The 24,020-nt window shown below is 45.3% G+C and overlaps 1 protein-coding gene across 1 annotated transcript in view; it reads left to right on the top strand.

Moving 5' to 3' along the window:
* The window catches only part of KIF16B (kinesin family member 16B), a 300,304-nt gene that overhangs the window by 261,192 nt on the left and 15,092 nt on the right, over window positions 1–24,020 (top strand). Inside the window, exon 25 of the mRNA XM_012188149.5 lies at window positions 6,296–6,379. Within this exon, the coding sequence (XP_012043539.2) occupies window positions 6,296–6,379 (84 nt within the window). The remainder of the gene's footprint in view (window positions 1–6,295; window positions 6,380–24,020) is intronic.

Raw genomic sequence — 24,020 nt, 5'->3', positions numbered from 1 at the left:
GGTGTCCCCCACCTTATCCTTGTCCCCAGCTTCAGTCTTTAATCACAGCTTCATGGAATAGCTACCTAGGAGTTTGGTTGCCAGCTCTGGTAGGTGGCTTGTGGTCCCCAGCCTGGAGGGGCGGCAGGGAAGCTGGGCTCCCTGGGGTCACATGGTCTGTGTATGGACTTGGTGGTTTCCTACTTTGCAGTCGAAATCTTTCTTTTATTTTTCATCTCTTTGGTGCTCTTGAAGGCAATAAGGGGAACAAATAAAAGCTTTAGTCCGCTGTCTTTATCCAGAGCTGTTCCGTCAAATGTTATGGTTTGTAGGAAGAGTATTTCTGTTGCAATCATGTTTTTTTAACATGAGACTCTCTCCATGAAAGTTAAAAGGGGAAATTGATGGTTTTTGCTCTTTATGAAACTGAAGTTTTTAAAATTTGTTTCATGGAATGGTGAACTCTAGACTTTATGATGTCACTTCTTTCCAAAGTGATCTGTTCTTTCAATACAATTGCAGTAAAAATCCCAGCATACTCTTTTTAGTAGAAATCAGCAAGCTAACTCTGGCAGAAAATGATTCTGACAGAATTTTGTACAAATAAAAAAGTTATTTTTTCCTTATTACTGAATCCCAGATACCTTGATCATTTTTATACAAGTCAGAAATACTTATATGAGTTGTGAGGAATATAGGACATCAGGAATATTAATTTTTAGAAATGTAGGGCACTGTGTTTTCCTTTGTCAGAGGTTACAAAGGAAATGAAAGAGGAGTCTCTCCCCCATTCATGGATATTTACTGTTCCTGACAATGTTTCTTACGGAAATCAGACTTGACTCTGTGCTAGATTAAAAAAAAATGAAGCCATAAAAATGAAAAATTCTAACGATAAAGAACTTGAGAAGAAATTGTAAATATCCAGATAATATCATTGATTTTACTTTCAACCTTCTGTTTAACATGAGAAGCCAAACAAGTAAACAGCATGTGTCAGTGTATGTAGGACATGAGAGGAAAAGTCAGGGACAGTCACCTCCTTTCTGAGCCTCACTTGTATTCTTAATTTGTTGGAAATACTACTTTTCAGACAGCAACATTTTCTGCACAATAGAACTCTTTTCCCTCTTTTCAGCTCTCCCGGGCACATCATTTGTCCTGACCAGTGATTCTTTTTATCTTGGTAAATTGTCCATTTTAAAAACATTTGGACAGCTTAAAGAATTCATAGTCCAGAAATGAAACCTACAGAGGATTGCTTGCGCTGTTCTGCTTCAGAAGAAATGAGGTGGTCGTACTTGGAGAGAGGAAACGCTCAGGCCTCTCTTCTACTCCATATTTCCAATTCTTCTAAGGGTTTTTCTAATATTAAAGATACAAAGGATTGTAAGGATTTTTATAATGCTGAGAATGAAGAGTCAGTTCCTGCCCTTTTTTTCCTCTAATCCGAGAAAAGACTATGATGGTCGTTTCTGCCTTTTTCCTTTCAAAAGATGGGCTGATGTTGAAAATGGCCCTGTAATCCATTCTGAATCAACAGCTGTTGGCCCCTAGGTGGCTTTGGTGCGCCCTGTACTGTTACCGTTTCCCCGGTTCCTTGGCTGTTGTTTCAGCGCTGCTTTTTTTGTTGTTGTTTTGGCCATGCCAGGAGGCACAGGGGATTATAGCTCCCAAACCAGGGGTGGAACCCACATCCCTGGCAGTGGATGCTTGGAGTCTTAACCCCTGGACCAAGGAGGTTCCAATGTTGCATTTTTTAAATATATGATGTTTCCAGTTCTGTTTTATTTTTGAGTGCTCTAAGAAAAATATTCCTTTGAAAGAATATTGGTTTAGATGTAGCCGATCAACAATCCCACAACTGAGAACCTTTGCCCTTGGCAGGTAAAAGCAGCTGGGAATGTATGTTCTATAGCCCCAGTGGTCGTTTAAAAATGTCAGAAGTTTTATATGGAGTTTAACCTGATGGAATTGCTGATAGTCAACCATTTTTAACTTTAAAATTGGCAATTTCATCTCATTCAACCTAAGAGCTTATAGATGGCAAGGCTTAAACAGCACTGTCAAGATTCCCTAAAAAGGAGAAATGGAGGTAGTTTCCATTCCATCAGAGGGAAGAGGTTGGAGAGCTGCTTCTGATGTAAATGTAATTATTTTAATGGAGGCAATACTTTTTTTCTTTAATACCTTGCCTCACAGCCTTGCCTTTCTCCTTCAGTTTGTTCATGTCCCAGCCCCACCGAAAGGATGTGGACCAGGTCGTGCACGTTGAGTTATGAGTCATGTGTCAACTTAAAAAAAAAATTCATTTTAACACCAAAAGCATTTTGTATTGGGGTACAGCTGATTCACAGTGTTGTGGTAGTTTCAGGTACACAGCAGAGGGACTCAGCCATAGGCATGCTGCTAAGTCGCTTCAGCCGTGTCCGACTGTGTGCGACCCCATAGACGGCAGCCCACCAGGCTCCCCTGTCCCTGGGATTCTCCAGGCAAGAACACTGGAGTGGGTTGCCATTTCCTTCTCCAATGCATGAGAGTGAAAAGTCAGAGTGAGGTCGCTCAGTCTTGTCCGACTCTTAGTGAGCCCATGGACTGCAGCCCACCAGGCTCCTCCATCCATGGGATTCTCCAGGCAAGAGCACTGGAGGGGGCTGCCATTGCCTTCTCCAAGCCATAGGTATACACGTGTCCATTCTCCCCCAAACTCGCCTCCCATCCAGGCCAGCACATAAGATTGAGCAGGGTGCCTGCCATGTGCTATATAATAGGTCTTTGTTGGTTGTCCATTTTAAATAGAGCCACCCCACCCCACCCCCAGCAAAGCATTAGTTCGTTTTCTAAGTCTGTGGTGTCTTTCTGTTTTACTAGTTCATCCCATTTGTAGCTCTTCTTTTTAGATTCCACATCTAAGGGATGTCATACGACAGTTCTTCACATGGCAACTTTTGCTCCCCTTCCCTCTCTCCCTCCCTCCAACACTGAAGTTTTATTATGTGTGGAGTCAGCTGACAGGAGCTGATCATCCCAGGGCAGGCTTCCAGGGACCCTGCCTCCAGCCCCATCCAGTTCCCATTGTCCCCGCGACGGTCACTGACCCATCACCTTGCTGTTCCCTTGTTAGTGCAGGTCCCTTCTGAGGTTCGTGGACAGCTCTTGGTGGGCCTATTGGCCGCTGCCAGCAGCTGTTCCTCAGTTTTCTGGAGGAGGGGTTATTGTCTCTCCTCCGGATCCCTGATCCTTGAGGACTTCAGTAGGGCCTTCCGTACCCTGTGGATACCCTTTACAGCCTTGTTGTGAAAACCTAGAGTCAGTCCTGGTTCCTCATCTTGACTCGCCCACCTCATGATATGGAACTTTTCTAAGTCACTGAATTCTGTGTTTCTTTATCTATGAAGCTAGATGGTTGAATATTATAGTCTTAGGATTATGTGCCTCAGTGATGTTTAAGGTTGCCCTTTTCTTCCTAAAATCTGAGCAACTGTATTACACATAGTTTATACACAGTTATTTCACAGGGTGGATCATTATGGCGCAAGATGTGAGCCTCCATCCCAGGATAGAGTACATACTACCATTTGACCATGAGGAAATATAGATGCTTGCTTCCCACCTGGTTCATCTGCCTGAGGTCCTTTCCCTGCACCCGCTCTGATTGAGTGTGCAAGTGTGACTGAATTTCCCCAACAGAAACCATATCATCTCATCAGCCATGTAAGAAAATGACAACCAACTGTGAAAGCATGCTTGCCAAGTTTTCAACATCACTGCATTTGAGGGGGGAACACACTTGTACAAGATGAAAGCATGGCTGGATGGAGCCCAAAAGACACGTTCTGAGTACCTGTCTTCTGTAAGCTGCAACATATGGGAAGTGTGCTTATGCCATTGAAGGCAGGGTTCCAGAAATCTCTTTGCTCCTTGAAGGCACATCACCAGTCTAGAGATGGAGAGAGGGGACCAGAGAATGTGGCATGCTGCGTTCTTAGAAATTACCAGATCTCTAGTAAAGAATAAGAGTAGCTAAGGTGCATTTGGTGTTGCTTCACTAAATATACCTGGAAACATTTACTACCATTGTCTGCAGGGTTTTTTGTTTTGTTTTGTTTTGTTTTTTTTCAGCAGAGATTACTCAGGTTCAGAGAAACAAACTAGCTGGCTAATTAGTGGTCATGATTCAGAATTGGCCTGTCTTATGCCCATGGTCTTTCTCTTTACCTTCAACTGATTTCAGATGTAAGCAACCAAATTGAAACATTGGTGAGAAAAGGGGAAAGAGGTCCCACACCTGTCTCACCCCAAGGTTTCTCTGGTTTGGTAGAAAGAGCAGTGGAGTTGGAAACTTCTGCACGACTTCAGCTAACTTTAAAAAAAAAAAGCTCTAAAGACTTCAGATCCCTTGAGAAGAATCAAAAAGGAGAATTATGCTTAATGAGGAAAAGGCATTATACCAATAAAAAAAGAGTTAAACAGGCACTCCCCATATGGTCAATGAGCATGCGAAAAGATGCTCAACATCGCAGCTCGTTAGAAAAATGTCAGTCTGAACCACAGCAGAAATCATGGCATACCCATCAGAATTGCCCTGATGAGAAAGACCACAGCGTCAGGGGTTGGCGAGGATCTGAAGCCATCTGGTCTTGCAGTCACTGCTGGTGGGAGTGTCGGTAGTAACACTGGGAAAGCCGTTTGATAATTTCAGATACCGCTGAGCACTTGCATTCCACCTCTAAGACTATGACCAACAGGACTCCCTGCATAATGTTTATAGGAAATGTATAGGAAACCTATAGAAAAAATGTTTATAGCAACACAGTGCCTAAGGGTCAAAATGCAGAACCTAGCCAGATGTCCCATAAACAGACTGAACAGACCAGTGGGATGTTCAGCCACAGGACTGAGCCAGCTACTGCTGCACGTGGTTACGGGGTGGACCTCACACACATGAGGCAGAGCAATGACAGATGCAGAAGGGGTCATGCTGTGTGATGCTGTTTGCATGAAGTTCAAAAATGGGAAACACTAAGCCATGCTGTTAGAAGTCAGGCTAACACCAGCCTTCCACAGGGCATGTGGGGGCAGTGGAAGGGGGCACTGGGGGTGACTGGGCTCCTGGGGATGTTCTGTTCCTTATCTGGGTGGTGGTTGCAGTGTGTTGAGATGCTGAAAATTCACATGCTTACTTCCGATGTGTGTGTTTTTGTATATGTATATTCTCCTTTGATACTAAGTTTAAGTTTTCAAAGCCATATATATATATATATATATATATATACAGATGTTAGTTTTTAATTTTTGATTCCCACTGTGGAAATATAAATGTAAACCAGCCAAGATTTGCATATGCATGAAATAGGAATTTTGTGGCACATTGTGACCTATATTGTGGGAGAAAGGTGTTTTTTTTTTTTCCCTCCCTAATGCTTCATTGGCATCTCAATGTATCTGAACCTGACAGGGCAAGGAAGGGAGGAAGGAAAAAGTGAATTTCATCAACATCAGCAATTATTGCTGCTCAGTATTCATTCAGCCAAAGCCACATGAGCAGGTCAGGTTTGTACCAGATTAGAGAGTTCTTATTGAACCTGGAGTCTATTAGAAAATTTACCTTTCTGTTATTGATTTTTCTCCTTCTGAGAAAAGAAGCTTAAGAATAATACCTGTGAAATTCTAAGACCTGGCTACAACAAATTCTAAATGTTTCTTCTTTAGGAAACAAGGTGAAAGACTGAAAGAGAAGTCTTCCTTTTCACAAAAGCAGTCTGCATTAGCAGTAGTAGCTGAGAAAAGTCCACATGGAAAGTTGAAAGAACCACAGCAAGGGTCTAAAAACTCTCTTGCAAACTATGCAGGTAGTGTGCTTGTTGAGTTTTCAAACTTCGTCTCAACACAAAAATAATTCTAGTTTAAGAAGGGGACTAAAAGAAGAACAAACTTGTGTTTTAAAAAAGGGAACTTATGAACCACCATCTCTACTCTGTACCTGGGACCAAACATTGAGACTCAGGTCCATCCTTCCTTTGAGGCCCCTCCTCCTGCTTCTGTTGTGAGCCTGGTGGAGCCTCACCTGGTCTGTTTGAAGTCATACAGTTGTTTAGTGGCCAAGCAAGGCAGGACCTACCATCTTGAAACGTCTAACCTCTTTCTCTTCCCACCCCCACCCCCCCGTGATAGAGATTCCAAATAATAGATTAATAATGATCATAAATATCATAATATTTATATCATAATAATATCAATAATGTCATAAATATCATAATGGCCCGAAGATCATAAATGTGATATTAATCCATCTCTTATAAAATATGTATTTCAGCTTGCGACCCTTGAATTCCCTCCAAAGAAACTATTTGGAAACAAGGATGAACGTGTGATTGCTGAGAGGCGAAGTCAATTAGAGGTAACAGAATTAAGCTTTTCTTTCTGTGTGTGCAGTGCCATCTGATTGACCAGTGAGAAGTCTTCCTCTTAAACACTTAACGGTTCACGGATGTGAAGGTGCTGCCAATCGTTAACGCAGGAGATGGCAGTAGCAGATTGTAAAGTAATGAGATCAGTTTATTTAAAATATAAGGCCTTCCCCTCACCACCCCCTCCGCTCTAACAGGGCGTTTTCCTGGGTTTTGAGGAGATACATTTATTCCAAGGATTAGGAAGCAGGTTGTGGGTGAGAACTGAATATTCACGTAGACAGATGGTACGCAATGCAGGATGGGGGTATGAAGCTTGCTGCCAAAAACTTGAATTAATTAACTGAAGATTTATAGTATTGCATTGCTGTTGCTTTTTCAAGATGCTGGAAGCAAAAAGACACATACCTATTTTAGTCACGTTAGGTTTTGTTTGACTTACTTTAACTTCGTCTTTGGAGCCAGCTACATGGAAAACTTCGGTTCAACACAACTGTTGTTTTTCTGACTGCCTCTCTGCCAGCATGCATTGTTGACTGCTTTATATAGTTCATTTTTCTTTGTAGAATAGAGCTGCTTATTTCATTGGCATACGATACTACTGAGGCAGGGTGTCCGTGCTAGGGCATGATAGCAGGTGGCCTTCCATCGTGGGCAGCTCTCTTGCCATTCTGAGCCACTGAGGCCGGCAGATAAAATTAAGCTCACTCCAGTCAACAGGCTTCCTGGGGGCCTTGCAGAGTCCCCTCTGCCACTCCTGTAAGAGGAATTTAAAAAATAAGACTTTTTGTAAATGAAATAAGAGGAGGCCTGAGCTAGCCCTTTCTGAATTGTAAAATTCTGCATAAAACTTCAGTATTATTCTCATTCACTTGAGAGAGGCACAATTTAAAGTGGCTGCCTTTGGAGTGCAGTGAACACCAGTGAACCAAGGGCAGTGTCCAGAGGCTGGAGGTTCCAGTGAAAGCCAAAATGGGGAGTGGGGACCGTGGAGAAATTGGAGGCCAGGAGATTGTGGTCCATGAGGAGGTGGGGCATTCTGGGGTTTTAAGATCCTGAATGCTCTAAGGAAAGATGAGTTTCAGGGTGTGGCCATGCTTACAGACCAGTGAACTAAACTGTAGAATTATACTGTGCTTGAGACGATCCGGAAACTGTTACAGCTGAGGTGTGGATGGATCATTGCAGAGCTCTAAAAATCATCCTATGAGGTGGCCCCAACTGAAGAGTTTATTACATTCAAAGTAGAGATTATCGCGGTGAACCTGCTTGGCCAAGTTCTTGTAAAGGTTTAATGGTGTCATACAAGCAATGTAAAGCTCACAGGAGAACTAGTGATGGTTTTCTTTACTGAAGCCTTACCCACCTCAGTTATCTAGACTTGTCTTTAATTAAAACCTGTGCAGAATGACAGTATATGAAAACGAGTTTGTAAACCAGCAGGAAATAGCTGTTGTCATCTCAGCTTACTCAGAGCTCTGAATAAACACACACGGTGCCAGCCGCGCCACCGCAGAGCAGGCGTGTGTGTGCTGCACGTTTGTGAGCCCAGCTCTCGGGGTCTCCTGTCTTTCCACTCTAGCTTCCAGGGCCAGAGCAAAGTTCAGGGCACCCTTTCATTCTTGGTACTTCCAGGTGGAACCCATATTCGTTCTTCCAGGGTCTCTGCTTAACCATGTAGCCCTACTGAGCCACCAGCTGTTGAGCATCAGTGTTAACATCTCTGCACTGAACAGAGTTCAGTGTTAACGTCTCCGCTGATATAAGCCTGTGATGGTGGTTTACCTGTGTCTGTGGCATTAGTCCATATGGAGTGGATTTTACACTTGGGAGCAAAACAGGGGCTTATATTTTAAATTAAGTATATTTCATCTCATGTGGACTGTTAAGTCTTAGAATATTACGTTCTTGTCAAGGAGAGTGTGTAATTCAGCTTCACTTTAATGGAAAATTAACTTGAGAATCTTGAGTTAATTTCATGCAACTATTGTGTGATTTTTTTTTTTTCCAGTCTAACACCAAGAGTCACTGACTTAGTGGATTTTCATGTGAAAACTAACATTTATTTTCCCTTGAATTTCCTATGTGATTTGATTCAATATGCATTTACTTAGTTTCCAGTATTGGGGATAGTTTGAGGTGTTACATAGAATATCAGGGTGAATGAGTCCATCTCTTTCCCTCTAAGAGCACGTGTTTACATTGGTGTATGAAACTTTAACTGGAGGTATAATTAAATGCATAAGCAACATGCAGAAAGATGGATTCCAGTAGCACACATTTGTACTGGCACAACATAACATACAGAGTGTTTGCACAAGAGGAATTACCTGCCAATTTCCAAAATCCAGAAATACAGTTTTACAAACCTCTTCAGGCCAGTGGAGCTGCACAGAGCAGCGCCATTGGATACTTACGGATGCTTCCATAAGCAAGCATCTGATCGCATTTCAGTCTTCCTTGCTGTTAAAATAGATCCAAGATTGGGACCTTGTGTTTGAGTTTATCAGCAAAAAAAAGTCAAATGTTTTCGCATGAAAGACATAGACACCTACTTTATAACTTTTTTTTTTTTAATTGCTCAGTCGTGTCTGACTCTTTGTGACCCCATGGACTATGCAGTCTATGGAATTCTCCAGACCAGAATACTGGAGTGGGTAGCTTTTCCCTTCTCTAGGGGATCTTCCCAACCCAGGGATTGAACCCAGGTCTCCTGGATCGCAGGTGGATTCTTTACCAGCTGAGCACAAGGGAAGCCCAAGAATACTAGAGTAGGTAGCCTATCCCCTCTCCAGTGGACCTTTCAGACCCAGGAATTGAACTGGGGTCTCCTGCATTGCAGGCAGATTCTTTACCAACTGAGCTATCAGGGAAGCCTTACTTGTAAAAATGTTAAAATAATTATTGTAAAGATGATGGGTAGCAACAGAAATTTCTGCCTGTCATGAGATGTTCCAGAGATTAATTTTCTCACCACAGAGAGAGCCATGGTGGTGGCTAGCCATGAGGGTCAGAGTATGTAGCACCAGAAAAAGGCAGGAGTGAGTCAGGATGAGGTGATGCCATGTGGAGAAGTGTAAATTTCTCCTCCAGAACTCACTCTTATTGACAGACTTGTATGGGATCCACCCATCCAGAGTTTTGGGGCCCACTCTGGTTTATACCTCGAGAATCTGGCCTGTTACTGCTTTGCATCCCATGCTCAAATGCCACCCAGCACTTCTTCCTCCAAGAGCCATAGTCTCTGGAGGTTTCTCCCGTGGGCGGATCTCCCTGTTGCTCCCACTGTGGCCCCACTGGAACTGGTCAGCGTAAATGTTCATGTCGTTGCCAGAGCCGGCCATCAGGCAGCTGGAGGGTTCTGATAGCAACTCTCCCTGTGAGACACGCTGCCCAGCTCCCCCAGCCCTTCTAGTAACGCAGACTACTGCCCAGCAGAGAAGGTTGTGGAGGTACCAGGAAATGACTGCTTCACTCTGTCTGATGCGTTTATCTGGAGTGGAAAGGTGCTTGTTATCAGTACTCCGCTTAAAGGCAGATACCGTTGCCGTTGGGTCGAACCTGCCATTGTTGTAGGTCAAAAATGGTGGAATGTTGGCAGTTCCACAGGCTTTCACACAGTACTACAGCTGACTCCCATTCACTGTGTGTTTGTTACTGAGTGCCAGGCCTGAGTGAAATGCTTCGTACATCATGCCATTTACTCCGCCAGCCAGTTTTTGAGGGCTTCTGTTATTATCATCCCCATTTTACACGTGAAAAAATTAAGTCTTGAGGAGGACAAAGAAGGTTGTGTGGCCAGTGAGTGGCAAAGCCTCAGTCTGCACTAGAGTGTCTTCAGGGCAGGCACCTCCTCAGCCCTCACACACTCTGAGCCTGACGCAAAGCTGGGTCTGCCGCACACTTTGTTCTGGAATGTCTGTGAGACTTCACTTGCCCCTCTTCTAAGACCCTTGTTACTCTCTCGCTTGTATCAAAAGGTACGTTTATGTCTCAAACTTCCCGTTGTACTCTTCAGTTACTTGAAGACAGCAGAATCGACATCTAATGGAATTCTCAGTCTCCCGTGAGATTTTACACATGCCTCACCTTAACTGAATTCTCAGAAAATCTGCCTGTATTATCTCCAGTAGATGAGTTTTTGTTTTGCTTTTGTTGATTGATGAGAGGTGCATGTTGGGTCACTAATTTCAGAAAATGTTATCATCTGCTTGAAACATTTCTGCTAACCATCTTATAGTCTGTCATTTCAAGGAGTAACTCTAATTAATGAAAACAAGGGGAATCCTCTAAAATAATAAAGTTTTCAAGAATAAAACCACTACTTTTGGAGATAGGAACCTGAGAAATTTCTCAGACTTTTTTCTTGAAAGTACTAGAGCAGTCAGGCTTCCCAGGTGGCTCAGTAGTAAAGAACCCACCTGCCAAGCAGGAGACTCAGGTTTGATCCCTGATATGGGACGATCTCCTGGAGAAGTAAATGGTGACTCACTCCAGTATGCTTGCCTGGGAAATCCCATGGATGGAAGAATCTGGTAGCCCATAGTCCATGGGGTTTAATCCATAAAATGGAAACACTAATAATACCCACTTCATAGAGTGGTTATGAAAGTTAAATGAGAATACATGTAAAATCCTTGGATAGGTACCAGGTACATAGCAGATCCTAGAAATTCTTCTGTTAAAAATTGCTACATTCCAGTTGCTGTATGACTTACAGTTTACTTTTAAAATTAAACAAAGTTCTAATTAATGCAATAAGATAAGGATATGAAAGATTATTCTGATTCAGAAGGGAGAAATAAAGCTCTTACTCACAAATGACATGATTGTCTCTGTAGAAAATCCAAAATAATTGACAAGAAATCTCCTGAAACTGATAAGCAATTATGACAAGATTGCAGGATACAAGAACAATCACTTTCCTGTATACCAGCAATGAAACATTGGAATTGAAATTAAGAACACAATAGAATATGGCACCCCACTCCAGTATTCTTGCCTGGAAAATCCCATGGGTGGAGGAGCCGGGTGGGCTGCAGTCCATGGGGTCGAGAAGAGTTGGACACGACTGAGCGACTTCACTTTCACTTTTCACTTTCATGCATTGGAGAAGGAAATGGCAACCCACTCCAGTGTTCTTGCCTGGAGAGTCCCAGGGACGGAGGAGCCTGGTGGGCTGCTGTCTATGGAGTCACACAGAGTCGGACACGACTGAAGCGACTCAGCAGCAGCAGCAGCAGAATGTACATTAGGACCTCAAATTAAATACTTCGGTAAAAATTTAATAGAATATGTATAAGATCTATATGGAGAGAACGCTGATGAATAAAATCTCTGGTGAAAGAAATCAAAGAACTAAACCAATGAAGATACAGTCTATGGTTATGGATAGGAAGACTCAGTATTGTCAAGAGGATCAGGTCTTCCAACTTGATCTGTGGTTTCAGTGAAATCCCTCAGTAAGTTGTTTGTGGACATGGACAAATTGATTCTCAAGTCTGTATGGAGAACCAAAGGACCCAGGATAACTGGTATAATATTGAAGGAGAAAAAGTTGGAGAACCTACACCACCCAGGCTTCAAAAGCTACAGTAATCCAGACTGTTTGTAAAATGCAGAACTAAAACTCCTAGAAGATAATGCAGGAGGAAACACAGATGACCTTGGGTGTGGCAGTGGTTTTTCAGATACAGCATCAAAGACACAGTCCATAAAAGAAGCAGTTGATAAGCTGGACTTGACTAAAATTGAAAATTTCTGCTCTAAGAAAGACAATGCCAAGAGCATGAGAATGCCAACCTCATACTGGGGATAAAATATCTGCAAAAGACACATCTGATAAAGGACTCAGTCAAAACACACAATGAGCTTTTAAAACTCAACAATAAGAAAATGAAAAACCCAACTAAAAAGCAGGGAGAAGATCCGAACAGGCACGTCACCAAAGGAGATGTACCCATGGCAAATATAGGTGGGACATCTGCGAGCATCATGTGTCCGTTGGGACATGCAAAATTGGAATAGCAGTGAGCTATCTCTGTACATCTATTAGAACGGCCAAAATCCAAAACTCCATGGATATCAGATGCCAGTGAGAAGGCGGAGCAACGGGAACTCCTTACCGCCACTTTTTTGAAGACAGTTTGGAAGTTTCTTCTGAAACTAAACACACTCTGACCATACAGTTTGGCATTTGAAATCATTGGTGTTTACCCAAATGAGTGAAAAGCATATGTTCACACAAAAACCCACACATGAATGTTTATAGCAGCTTTATTCCTAATTGCTAAAACTTGGAAGCAATCAAGATGTCCTTCTGGAGGTGACTGGATAAATAAACTGTGGTACATCCAGACAGTGAAATATGACTGACCTTGAAAAGAAATGAGCCATCGAGTCTTGAGAAGACATGGAGGAGCCTTAGATGCCAGTCTGAAAAGACTGCGTACTGTATGAGTCCAACCATAGGACGCTCTGGAAAAGCCAGAACCGCAGACCCAGCAAAAGGGTCGGGGTGGGGAAGAATTAATAGGCAGAACACAGAGGACTTTTAAGACCGTGAAACTGCTCTGCTTGACACTGTCATGGTGGGTACCTGACTTAATACATTGTCAAAGCCCATAGAATAGGCAAGCGTGAACCCTAACGTGAACTGTGGACTTTGAGTGACAGTGATGTCTCTGCGTAGGTTACTAATTGTAACAGATATAACCTGGTGTGAGAAGTTAATAGTGGTTGTGTGTAGAGAGCTGGATATGAGAAGTTTTGCCTCCTCTCTACTTTTCTATTGACCTTTACCTGCCTTAAAAACAAGGTTTATTTATGAATTTTATTAATTTTTTTAATAAATGTAGTCCTCATGTATTGGTAATCTCCTTCCTTTCCCTTTTTTCTGCCTTCATTTTCCTTTCACTTCTGTCCTCCCTCCATCCTCTTATTTTTCTCTTGTCGTTTAAGTGCTTTGCTCAAGAGAGGAGGGAAGGATGGATGGATGGGTGGGTAGGTAGGTGAGTGGGTGAGTGAGTGTGGCTCTAGTACACATTTTTCTCAAGAGTTTGAGGTTTAATTATTATAAGGAAGGTGATCATCATCTAAACAAGTTATATTTTTATACATACTTTCTCTACGGCTAAGCATATAATAATGTATGTTTCATTAAGAGTGACTCACTCATTACTCTGAAATTTGGAAGTCGCTATTTTATCTATCTTTGCCAAGCACCATTTTTATTCACTTGTTCTTTCCACACTCAAGGTTAGACGTCTGTCTTTATGAATCAATGATTTTAAGAATATGCAAATCAATGAGGTGCCCACCCAGCACAGACCACCTTTGTAAATTAAGACATTTGAATACAGAAACGTTTCAAAATTAAAACATTTGAATAGTGAGGGGAAAAAAAGGATATCTCTTGTAATCACACAGAAGCATGAGCTAGGTGAGCGCACTGGGGGAAGACTGATGTAATTGACAGGCATCAAGATTATCTTTCCGTGTAATTTTCATGTATCACCACAGAGGCTTTTCCTCACTGACGCTTGGTGCAGAGGGCCTTCCCGTTCACCTGCCTCGTAGTATCACTTGGGATATTCTAAGTGACCTGTTGCGACTTTTAATTACACTGTCGGTATGCTATGTGAAGACTTTTTCTTCGAGGGTCACTTATGAAATCTGAAAACGGGCTGCCCCTTCCTCTGCCCTTTTTCTCTGATCTTTCTGCCACTTTCTACAGTACTAAAACCAAGTTCCCCTTCATCTGGTCAGACAGGAAAGCTGAGATGGTCTGCTGTCAAGTTAGTGTGAAGAAGCAGAAGGACTTGAGTACGTTAATTTTAGCATCAAGCTAAAGTTAGAATGTCCATGTAGAGGGGAAGATCGCCCTCTTTTCAGGACATGGCCCTGGTTCTCCTTGGGGCACGGGGCCTTCTTTGGCAATCCTGTGCAGCCCATTCTGGCTCCAGAGAGAAACCGCCTTTACTAAGAGTGTTGGGTTTGTTGATAGCAGGTGTTCACAGAACTCTTAGAATCAAGGGATGCAGCCTATAAAATTAGCAGATTTCTGCTCTGCAAAAGGATATATAACCATCTCCAGCTTTCAGTACACTAAAGGAGCTTTGAGATATCATGAGATAGAAATTGATGGCTTGGACATTTTGTTAAACTTTATGTTTGATGACAGTGTCTATTAAAAAACCAGAAAGAATGATGTTATAAACCCAATGCACCCTCTCATATCACCCAGCTTCATCATTGTCAGCATGTGACCTGTTTCGTTTCATTTCTTCCTCAGTCACTATTACACACACATTCACAGGATTATTTTAAAACAAATGCCAGACACCATACTGTGTGCTTATTTCGCTCAGTCTTGTCCAACTCTCTGCAACCCCGTGGCCAGGCTCTTCTGTTCATGGAATTCTTCAGGCATGAATACTGGAGTGGACAGCCATTCCTTTCTCCAGGGGATTTTCTCAATCCAGGGATTGAACCCTGGTCTCCTACATTGCAGGGGGATTCTTTTTATCAACTGAACCACTAGGGATATCATATTATTTTATCCATAAATATTTTATGATGAATCTCTTTAAAAACTGCCTTATAATCTATAGATTTCCCTTCCCTCTTGTTTTCTCTCCATTTGTTTGTTGATGAAACCATGTCATTTATCCAGGGAATTCTCACATTGGAGGTTTTGCTGGTTGCATCCCATAGTGCCATTCACCATGTGCCTCTCAGTTCAGTTCAGTTGCTCAGTCGTGTCTAATTCTTTGCGACCCCATGGACTGCAGCACACTAGACTTCCCTGTCCATCACCAAATCCCAGAGCTTGCTGAAACTCATGTCCATCAAGTCAGTGATGCCATCCAACCATTTAGTCCTCTGTCACCCCCTTCTCCTCCTACCTGCAATCTTTCCCAGCTTCACGATCTTTTCCAGTGAGTCAGTACGTCGCATCAGGTGGCCAAAGTATTAGAGTTTCAGTTTCAGCGTCAGTCCTTCCAATGAATCTTCAGGACTGATTTCCTTTAGGATTGACTGGTTTGATCTCCTTGCAGTCCAGGGGACTCCCAAGAGTCTTCTCCGACACCACAGTTCAACCAGTCGTTAGATTGAGTGGCTTGATTGAATTCAAGTCTAATTTTCTGGGGCAGAAACTCTGTAGAAGTGGTGCTGCTGTTCCCTCGCATCCCAGAGGAGGCACGTGATGTCTGATGGTCTCCCTCTTGATGGTCTTTGCTGTCTGTGTTAAAGCAGTCCATTGACCATGGCAGTCACTGCCCGTGCTCGTGACCACTTCCTGTGCACGATTGGGCCTGTCTTGCACGCGTCAGTTGAGTGCTTCCCATCCTCCATGGAGCTCATGGTCCTGTCGGAGCGGAGACGACTTATCAAGTAACTGTTCAGACAATCGTGTACCACCTCCAAGGTTATCAGAGAACGTGGCTCCCAAAGCAGTTGCCCCCAAACCCGTGTGGCCAATCTTTGAATTTATCTCAAGTAGCTTCTTGAAAGATCCAAATTCTCAGACTGTGTTCTAGTATATTCAGCAAGACTGGGATGGGATCCAGGAATCTGAGTCTGCCGTGGAAAGATGAGACTGGTGTGGACGTAGACAGGGAAGGAAAAGCCAGTTCCTAAAGCCATGTTCCTGACTTTGGACCTGAGCCGCAGGACAGCGAGGCCCCCGGAGCCCTGTACGCAGATGAGAGGAGGGCTGACATTTGACCACCCTGGAGAGAATGGAGGGAGCAGGGGAGACGGAGGCAGCAAGAACGGTGGCTGGGCTGTTACTGTCTCCAGACAAGGCATGGCTGTGGCCTCAGGGAGGGCGTGGTGGCAGTTGGCGCAGAGGAAAGTGGGCGGATTAGAGAGACACACGAGGGGCGGAGTCAGTGTGGCTCACCACTGCGACGAGTGAGAGCCGAGGGCAGTGATGACGTGAGCGTGGGTGCCCAAGACCCTCAGCATTCATCTGAACCAGACAGTGAGATTCATATATTTACACATATTTGTGTCTTTTGCATTTCTACACACAGTCGATGACACTGAAATAGTGCTTTTTTTTTTTTAGCATTTCGCTAGCTTGGGGTTTGGAGGTCCTAATATGTGCAGTCAGCAGTCATGGGTCAGGGAGAGCAGCGGTCCAGCCGCTGAGGCCAGAGGAACAAGGGAGCTGGTGGAGTGCGTTCCATCCTGCATGTTGATGTTACTGTTCGCACCCAGAGACGGGAAGGACCGCTGTCCCTGCTCAGCGCAGTCAGGCACGCATTCTACTCGGGGGAGGGGCCGCCTTTTCATTCAGCGTGTTGGATGAGGCCCACCCACGTAAGTCCCAGTCTGTTGACTCAGATGTTCATCTCATCCAGAAACAGCCTCGGAAATAGGCTGTGTGTGTTCCAACACATGGAAATAGCGTTTGGAGTAACATGCCAGCCCACTCCAGGATTCTTGCCTGGAAATCCCATGGACAGGGAAGCCTGGCGTGCTGCAGTCCGTGGAGGTGCAGAAGAGTCAGACGCGACTGAGCGACGGAACAACAACAAAACATCTGGGCGCCTCGTGGCCCAGCAAGTCGGCACATAGGATTAACCGTGGCAGAGGCCGTTTCTGTCCACCCCAGATACAGCTGCAGTGGCAGTGTTTCCATTTTTGAGGCTTCTGGTACTCTTTCACATCAGTCCCAGTGAGAACCCCACCTCAGTCCCCAGTAAATCCTTAACATCTGTCCTCTTCCCAGCTTCCACCCTCATTCGCAAGGCGTTTGGGGCTTGGCAAACAACGGGGATTCTCCGGCTCTTTTCTCTTGATGGAAGTACCATCAGATGAAAGGGTCGCAGCACAGCCCAATACGGTGGGCTTCAGAGCTGGGCCTGCTCCGCTGGGCAGTTCAGTACGGAACGTTTTTCATTTCCCGGGTCACTTTTAAAAGCAAAATGAAACGAGGCTTGACTATTACAGAATTAAACCGTGGCTGGAGGATTGTTCCTGCTCTCCTCCTAGATACAGCGAGGGACCCCTGTTTGTTTCCTTCTCTGTCATGTCTCATGGCCTCTGAAAAAGAAGCAGGCATCCCCAGTGACGTGTGGAGCCAGTGGCCTAGCCTCCCTCCTGTTGCCCGCGCCCGGGGGAAGCTGGCCTGCGTCGCTTGGAGACGGCTGTGAGCTCCAGGCCCCTGTTGACCTCACCGTTTACCCTGCAGAATGAAACGCCATTTTCGTCTCTTCTCTCTGCCATCCCTTCCATCTCACACTTGCTGCAGCACAGTAGGGATGGGGAGGGATGGTCTTCTAAACTGAAGCACTTAATTAGCTCCCGGCCCCAGGGGAGTGTCAGAAATGCAGCTAAAGCAGAGAGAATAGCTGTGCTGGATGATGGAAAGAAAACCCGCCTCCTTCCGGGGACACCGAGTTACTAAAATGGTTTTGGAGTTAGTGGCCATTTGGAGTCATCAGTTCCACTTGCTCGTTTCTGCCAGAAATACTGTTCTTCCTTTTCCCCAGTGTACACATTGTCCTGAGTATAGATAAAGGGGTGTCCCAGTAAAATTCTAGTCCCTTCTTGGGAGCCAGGTTGTCCTTTAGGGCCCCTGATGATGATGGCATAGCTGCATCACCATCCTGTTAATCCTCACTGGAGGAGGAGACATGCAGTGGATATGTTACTAATTACAAATAAGATAAAGCGGGGTCTTGTTCTTGTTCAGTCGCTAAGTCATGTCCTACTGTTCACAACCTCGTGGACTGCAGCATGGGCAGGCTTCTCTGTCCTTCATCCAATAAGATACAGAGATTTAACTGTATATTATGTGAATATGATTATAGGCATAGTTATATAGGTATAGTAGAGAGGTTATAGCTGAATAGCTAACAGGTGTGTAGAAAGATGTCAGTTTCAGAGACAATCAGTATTGTGTATAGATATGATTCTGTGGTGGTTTAGTCACTAAGTCGTGTCCGACTCTTGTGACCACGGGAACTGTAGCCTGCCAGGCTCCGCTGTCCATGGGATTCTCCAGGCAAGAATACTGGAGTGGGTTGCCATTTCCTTCTCCAGAGGATCTTCCCGACCCAGGTATCAAACCCAGGTCTCCTGCACTGCAGGCAGATTCTTTACCAGCTGAGCTATGAGGGAAGCTCTATGATTCTATAGATAGTTATATAATACAACACAAGGCCACTGCTGTGAAAGCATGAAGCCCAGGAGTCCGTGGAAGGACTGCAGTGTAGCCCAGGCCCGGGGCTCTGTGCCCACAGCCGTCTCGACTTCTCCCACCAACCTGTCGCAGTCCAGCCTGGTGGGTGGGGACTCATGGGCCCCCTCTCATCTGAATGTTTTGCAGTCACTTGATGATAGATGCCTGTCACTTAGGCTCAGTGCATGAAATCCCATTCGCCTGAGTTCTTATCACCTAAGGTTGCAATAAAACTTGTATTTTAATTCCTTTAAAAAGGACTGTTTAGTTTTAGGAAAGTAATGAGTCAGCTTGCTGTGAAATCAGAAAGTCCTCATCAGAAAACCATATGCTGAAGTCATGGTGTGAGCTCAGGGTGGGGGCAGCAGCTGGGCCAGGGGCAGAGACTGACACGCAATGCCCGGCTCCCAGCGTGGGTACCCCCCCCCACCTTTGCAGCTCCAGCTGAGATCCCTCATCCCCCCCAGGCCCATCCCATAGCTGATACGTGCTCCTCCCTACCCCGTAGCCCCCAGGTGATGCTGGCAGGTCCAGCGTGTGCAGGCAGTGTCCCCAGGGCCTCTTAGCTCTTCTCCCCCAGCCTCCTCCAAAGCCGAGGAGGACCCATCCCGGCTGGGAACCAGAGGGAGGCGAGGCGCTGGAGGGACCCCACAGGGCGGCTGCACGTCTTTCCATGGGGAGCCTGCTGGCTCCCCCTCCTTTCTGGGGTGATTGGAAGCACAGTGTTTGTGTTTCTCAGCATCCCCAGCAGGACCCAGCCCAGCCGTACGTGCACGGCTGTGACCTGCTCAGCAACAGCCCCTGTGTGGCTTTTCTCCGTTTTTTTCCCTCTCTCGCTTTCCCCACCCCTTTGCTTCCATGCCCAAAGTGTGTCAGTTGCTCAGTCCTGTCTGACTCTTTGCCACCCCATGGACTGTAGCCCACCAGGTTCCTCTGTCCATGGGGATTCTCCAGGCCAGAATACTGGAGTAGGGAGCCATGCCCTCCTCCAGGGGATCCTCCCAACCCAGGGATTGATCCCAGGTCTCCTGCATTGCAAGTGGATTCTTTACCAGCTGAGCCACCAGAGAAGCCTCAAGGTCACCCCCAAATAAGTGACCCCAGTCTTTGCTCTCAGAGGCTCTCCCCCTGCTTTTATGGGTTGGGCATATACCCTTCCTGACCATTTTGCTGTTCGTTCGTGTGTGTGTTTGTGTGTGAGAGAGAAGGTGAGTGTGTGTGTGTGCGAGCCTGTTGCCCTTTTCTGTACCTGCACAGTCTGTAGAATCAGTGAGTCATGGACGCGCTCACAGAAGCCTGGGTCACGTCCGCCCTGACCCGCATCCTCCTCTGCACCCCGTCAGGTTGTTTCCCCTTCCTGTGCTCCATGTTCTCCTGTTTCTTGACTTATTCTCTCGTTTCAGTGGAGCACACCCCTAGGAGCTTTCTGAGAAAGGACGCACAGGAGGCGCATTTCTAGAGACATGTCTGATGAGGTCGTTCTTCACCCACCCCTGGCTGGCCAGGATATATTAGTTGGAAACCATTTCGTCCTGTAGTTTAGGGGGCTTGCTTCACGGTCTTCTGACCCCAGTGCTGGTGGCAGGCGGGTTGAAGCCATCTCGATGCCCAGCCCTCTGTCTGTGTCATGAATCTGTGCACCTCTGTCCCCAGAGTTTGGAGTGCTCGGGGGTCTTCTCTGGTGAGCAGCCCCTTCCTTCTCTGGGCCTCTGCCTGCGTGGGCTTTATCTCGTGTCCTTCATCTCTGGGAGATTTTTGTGATTGCTTCCTCTTCTGAGGATTTTCCTTCCTGGAGTCCCACTTGCCTGTATTGAGCCTCCTGGCCTGATTCTCCCCTCACCTCCTCCTCTCTGCTTTCCTTCCCTCCCTCCCTCGGGTGGTCCTTCCCTGCAGGTTTGAGAAACTCTGTGCCACGTGGTCCCTCTCACCCTGTCATCCTTTGCTTTAAAGCTCTGCTGGTTACTTTTGCATCTTTTCATGTTATAAACCTGGAGGCCTTGCTTCCGGAAATTGTTGATTTGTGTATTTCCATGGGTCAGTGTAGTTCCTCTTTGTACATTTCCTTTGCTGCAGCAGCCCAAAAGACAGGATCAGAAATCTTTGTGCTTTTGTTTAAGAGCCACCGTCTCTGTCCTGTCTCCATGAAGTTCTCTGGTCACTATTTATATCAACACTGGCGAATTATCAATTCTCTCCTACAAACCCCCACGCAGTCAGCATGAGGCCTTCCTAAAGATGCTTCGGTCCCCTTCGCTGCACTCATTCAGATTTGTCTGCCAAATGAGTTGTGCTTTTCTTAGATGACAGGTGTTCACCATGTCCTGGGCCCGCAAACCTCGTTTGTTGCCTTTGTGAACTACATCTTTATTTCAGGATTCCACTGGTTATTTGTTTTCCCTAGATAGTCGTTTTCTCTTCCGTACATACCACTTACGTTTTTCATAGCGGTAATGAATCAGTGTAGTTGCAGCACTTCAAGACAGTATTTGGGGGGAACAAATGGAGAAGAACATCAGTTTGTTCCAGTTCCACACAGTTTTTATCTTTACTGTTTGCTCATGTAAAGCTCTGATCCTTTTCTAGACAGGCTTATTTTTATTCCCAGCAGTTCACTGCAAAGTGTTTACATTTACATCTACAATATTCCAGGCAACCAAAAAAAAAAAAAAAAAAAAGACTTTCTCTAATCTATTTTCTAATTGAGATCACCTGTCTCATATTATTTATAAGTGAAATTAAGAAACTGCTATTGAAATCAAGAAAAAAATTGCTAATCAGAGATGAAAATGGCAGTAGATGAAGCCATCATCTTTTTCTCAATGGATTTTTTTAGCCAGCTGAGGGATCGAGGTAAGGCTCATGCTTAAGACGCTGGTGAATGCTGCGGGCAGTGAGGGGCCCTCTCTGTTCTGTCTCCACAGTCTGGGGTATTTATGCTTCTTGCTGTATGTCGTGATTCCCTTTTCCATTTCCATTTATAGTGCTCATCTTCAGGTTCACAAAATCGCATTTATTTGCAGTTCCTCATCAGAAAGAGTCTGGGTATATTCAAGTAATAGCACAGTCCCCATAGACTGACCTTCCTTACTTTGCCAGGCAGTTTCCTCGTGGCAGAGTCTGTGGATGATGTCAGGCCCCTGTTTCTTTGATTAAATGGCCCTATTGCTGTCCGCAGGGCTCCTTAACGGGCGAGGTTTCCTTTAGATCTGTAAGCTCGTCTCTTTACCCGCATCCTGTCAGTCCCTTTTAACTTGCACTGTACTGCTTGCCCTGCCCTACAGTTGAAAACAGTCACAGATAAGAAAAGTCATGACGACTGAAAGATTGATGCTTACGGAGTTTGGGGTTGGTTTGGCATTTCTCCCAGCCAGACGCCGGTATCCAGGGAAGTGTGTGTGTCTTTGTGCCCTGGGTTGCCAGCATCCTTCACTCTCTTCTGCAGGAGCGCCTCAGGTTATAGGAGCTGTCCAGGACAGTGGTAAAGGTTTCTAAAGTTTGACTTTGAGTTATAAATTGACTTGATAGACTTCATTCTCTATAGTAAATAAGTAAAACCCTTTGAGAGAAAGAAGATTCTCTTAAACCCATGATGTTTTGCTACAAGCTAAGGTCCTAAGGAAAGAACACCCATACCTTTTATTGTCTGAGATCTAATTACCTAATGGCCATCTCTGAGTCAGTCATCTAATTGAGTGTGTCTTTCAGGAAGCACACGGATTCAACGTATATGTATTTTTCATTGAGATGCTTGACTCTGTAGGTAATATCTGTTTGGTAAAGGAATTTAGTTTCATTTCCTTGTATGAATTATAGACCTACTCTGTCCTTTTTGAAAATGAGAGATGGTGCATTTAGAGAAGTTTGGTCTGGCTTTTCTCCCCGCCTCCACCTTCCCTGTCATCACCAAACCTCAGTCCCTGTGAAGGGGGTCAGTGGAGCAGATAGTCCAGCATTCCAGCTAATCCTCTCTGTGGGGCAGGGTCACAGGCCCACCACTCGGGGCCACAGTCCTCTTCATACCTGGGACGTGACCGTGGCTCCCCACTGGGGTGCAAGGCAGCATGTGGACCCTGAGACGTAACTCCCAAGGCAGGAGGATAGTTTGCCAGGCAAATAGTCCCTCAGGGATCATGGCCCAGCGATCAGGGCTCCTGGCCCAAAGAACAAAAAAGGAGCAGCGGGTCTACTTCCCCCAGAGTCTCCAGAGCTTACCCCCTGGACCTGAATTCACGGACTCAGTGTTACTCAACAGAGGTCCAGTTCAAGGCCATCCAGGGAACATGTGCCATCGATTGTACAGAAGGCCTCAGGTCAGACTTGGAAGGGAAGGATCGTCCTGCTCATCCACCGGCACAGCTGGTAGAAGGGGACGAGGTTGTCATTCAGGGTCTCGAAGTGTCTCACTGCACCCTGTTCCTGGGCTGCACTAGGGGTGGAAGCTTAGGGGTGCCAGGAATTCTCAAGTGTTTCAGGACCAGTTCTTCACGTGGCTTGTAGCCAGGACATGCCACACAGCAAGTTCAGTCTCTCAGTTACCTTGGTCCCTGGGAGGAGTCATTCTCTTTCCAAGATGTCAGGAACCTCTTTGAAGGCTTATGCCGTGCTGGGAGGAGTCATGAGCCTAGAAACAAAAGAATAGGGCTTGGAGTTTGTTTTTTCCCCAGATGGCACTTTACATAATCTCATTATTCAAAATGATCTTTCAGAGGATAGTTAATTTACCTCATAGTTAGATTTTTTAAGCTTATTTTTAATATGATTCCCCATATTGAAAAACACATGAAGTCATGCTTCTTTTAAAGCAACTCTTGAAATAAAGGGTCTGCCAGTGACTGATACTAGGACACATTCCAGATTCTTGCTGTCCTCTACTTTGCTTTGAAGGGGAAAACATTAAATACTTCCATGCTTTAAGCCCATGTAAAAGGAGAGAGAGTTAACAGATTTGCCCAACAACTTCCAGAGGACCAAACTGTATAGATAATAGCGTTGATGACTTAATAAAGTCTCCTTGTGAATTGGGCCCTGCCCCAAGCGCTTTTACAGACAGTAGCTCATTTAATATTCTGATCCTTAAAAGACAGTCCGGTGAGGAAGCAGAGGAGTTCAGGGACTCTCTGTCCCTGTGCGGTAATGTCCCCACGCCCAGCCTGGTGGCTGAAGGGTGACCGAGGGCCTGAGGCACTGGCTCACAGGGCAGAGTCGGACTGCAGCTGCGTGTGAGCCCACCGGCCACGCTGTGCCTCCAGGGCTCTCTTCCAGCCTCACCTCTGTGCTGAAGGGGTCCAGTTACTCTGCATCTGTCCTTAGCCGGTTACCGATCTCTTACAGAGACCCAGTAAACAGAAGTCAGAGAACCAGAGTGAGCCCTGGGTGCAGGGCTCCTCCCAGAGTCCTGGCATAGTTTGCTTTCACCAAACAAAGTTGAGAGTGTG

The sequence above is a fragment of the Ovis aries genome, chromosome 13 (genome assembly GCF_016772045.2).
Source record: "Ovis aries strain OAR_USU_Benz2616 breed Rambouillet chromosome 13, ARS-UI_Ramb_v3.0, whole genome shotgun sequence".
Classification (NCBI taxonomy): domain Eukaryota; kingdom Metazoa; phylum Chordata; class Mammalia; order Artiodactyla; family Bovidae; genus Ovis; species Ovis aries.
Note: the sequence above shows the minus strand (reverse complement) of the source record. Positions and strands in the feature narration are given on the sequence as shown.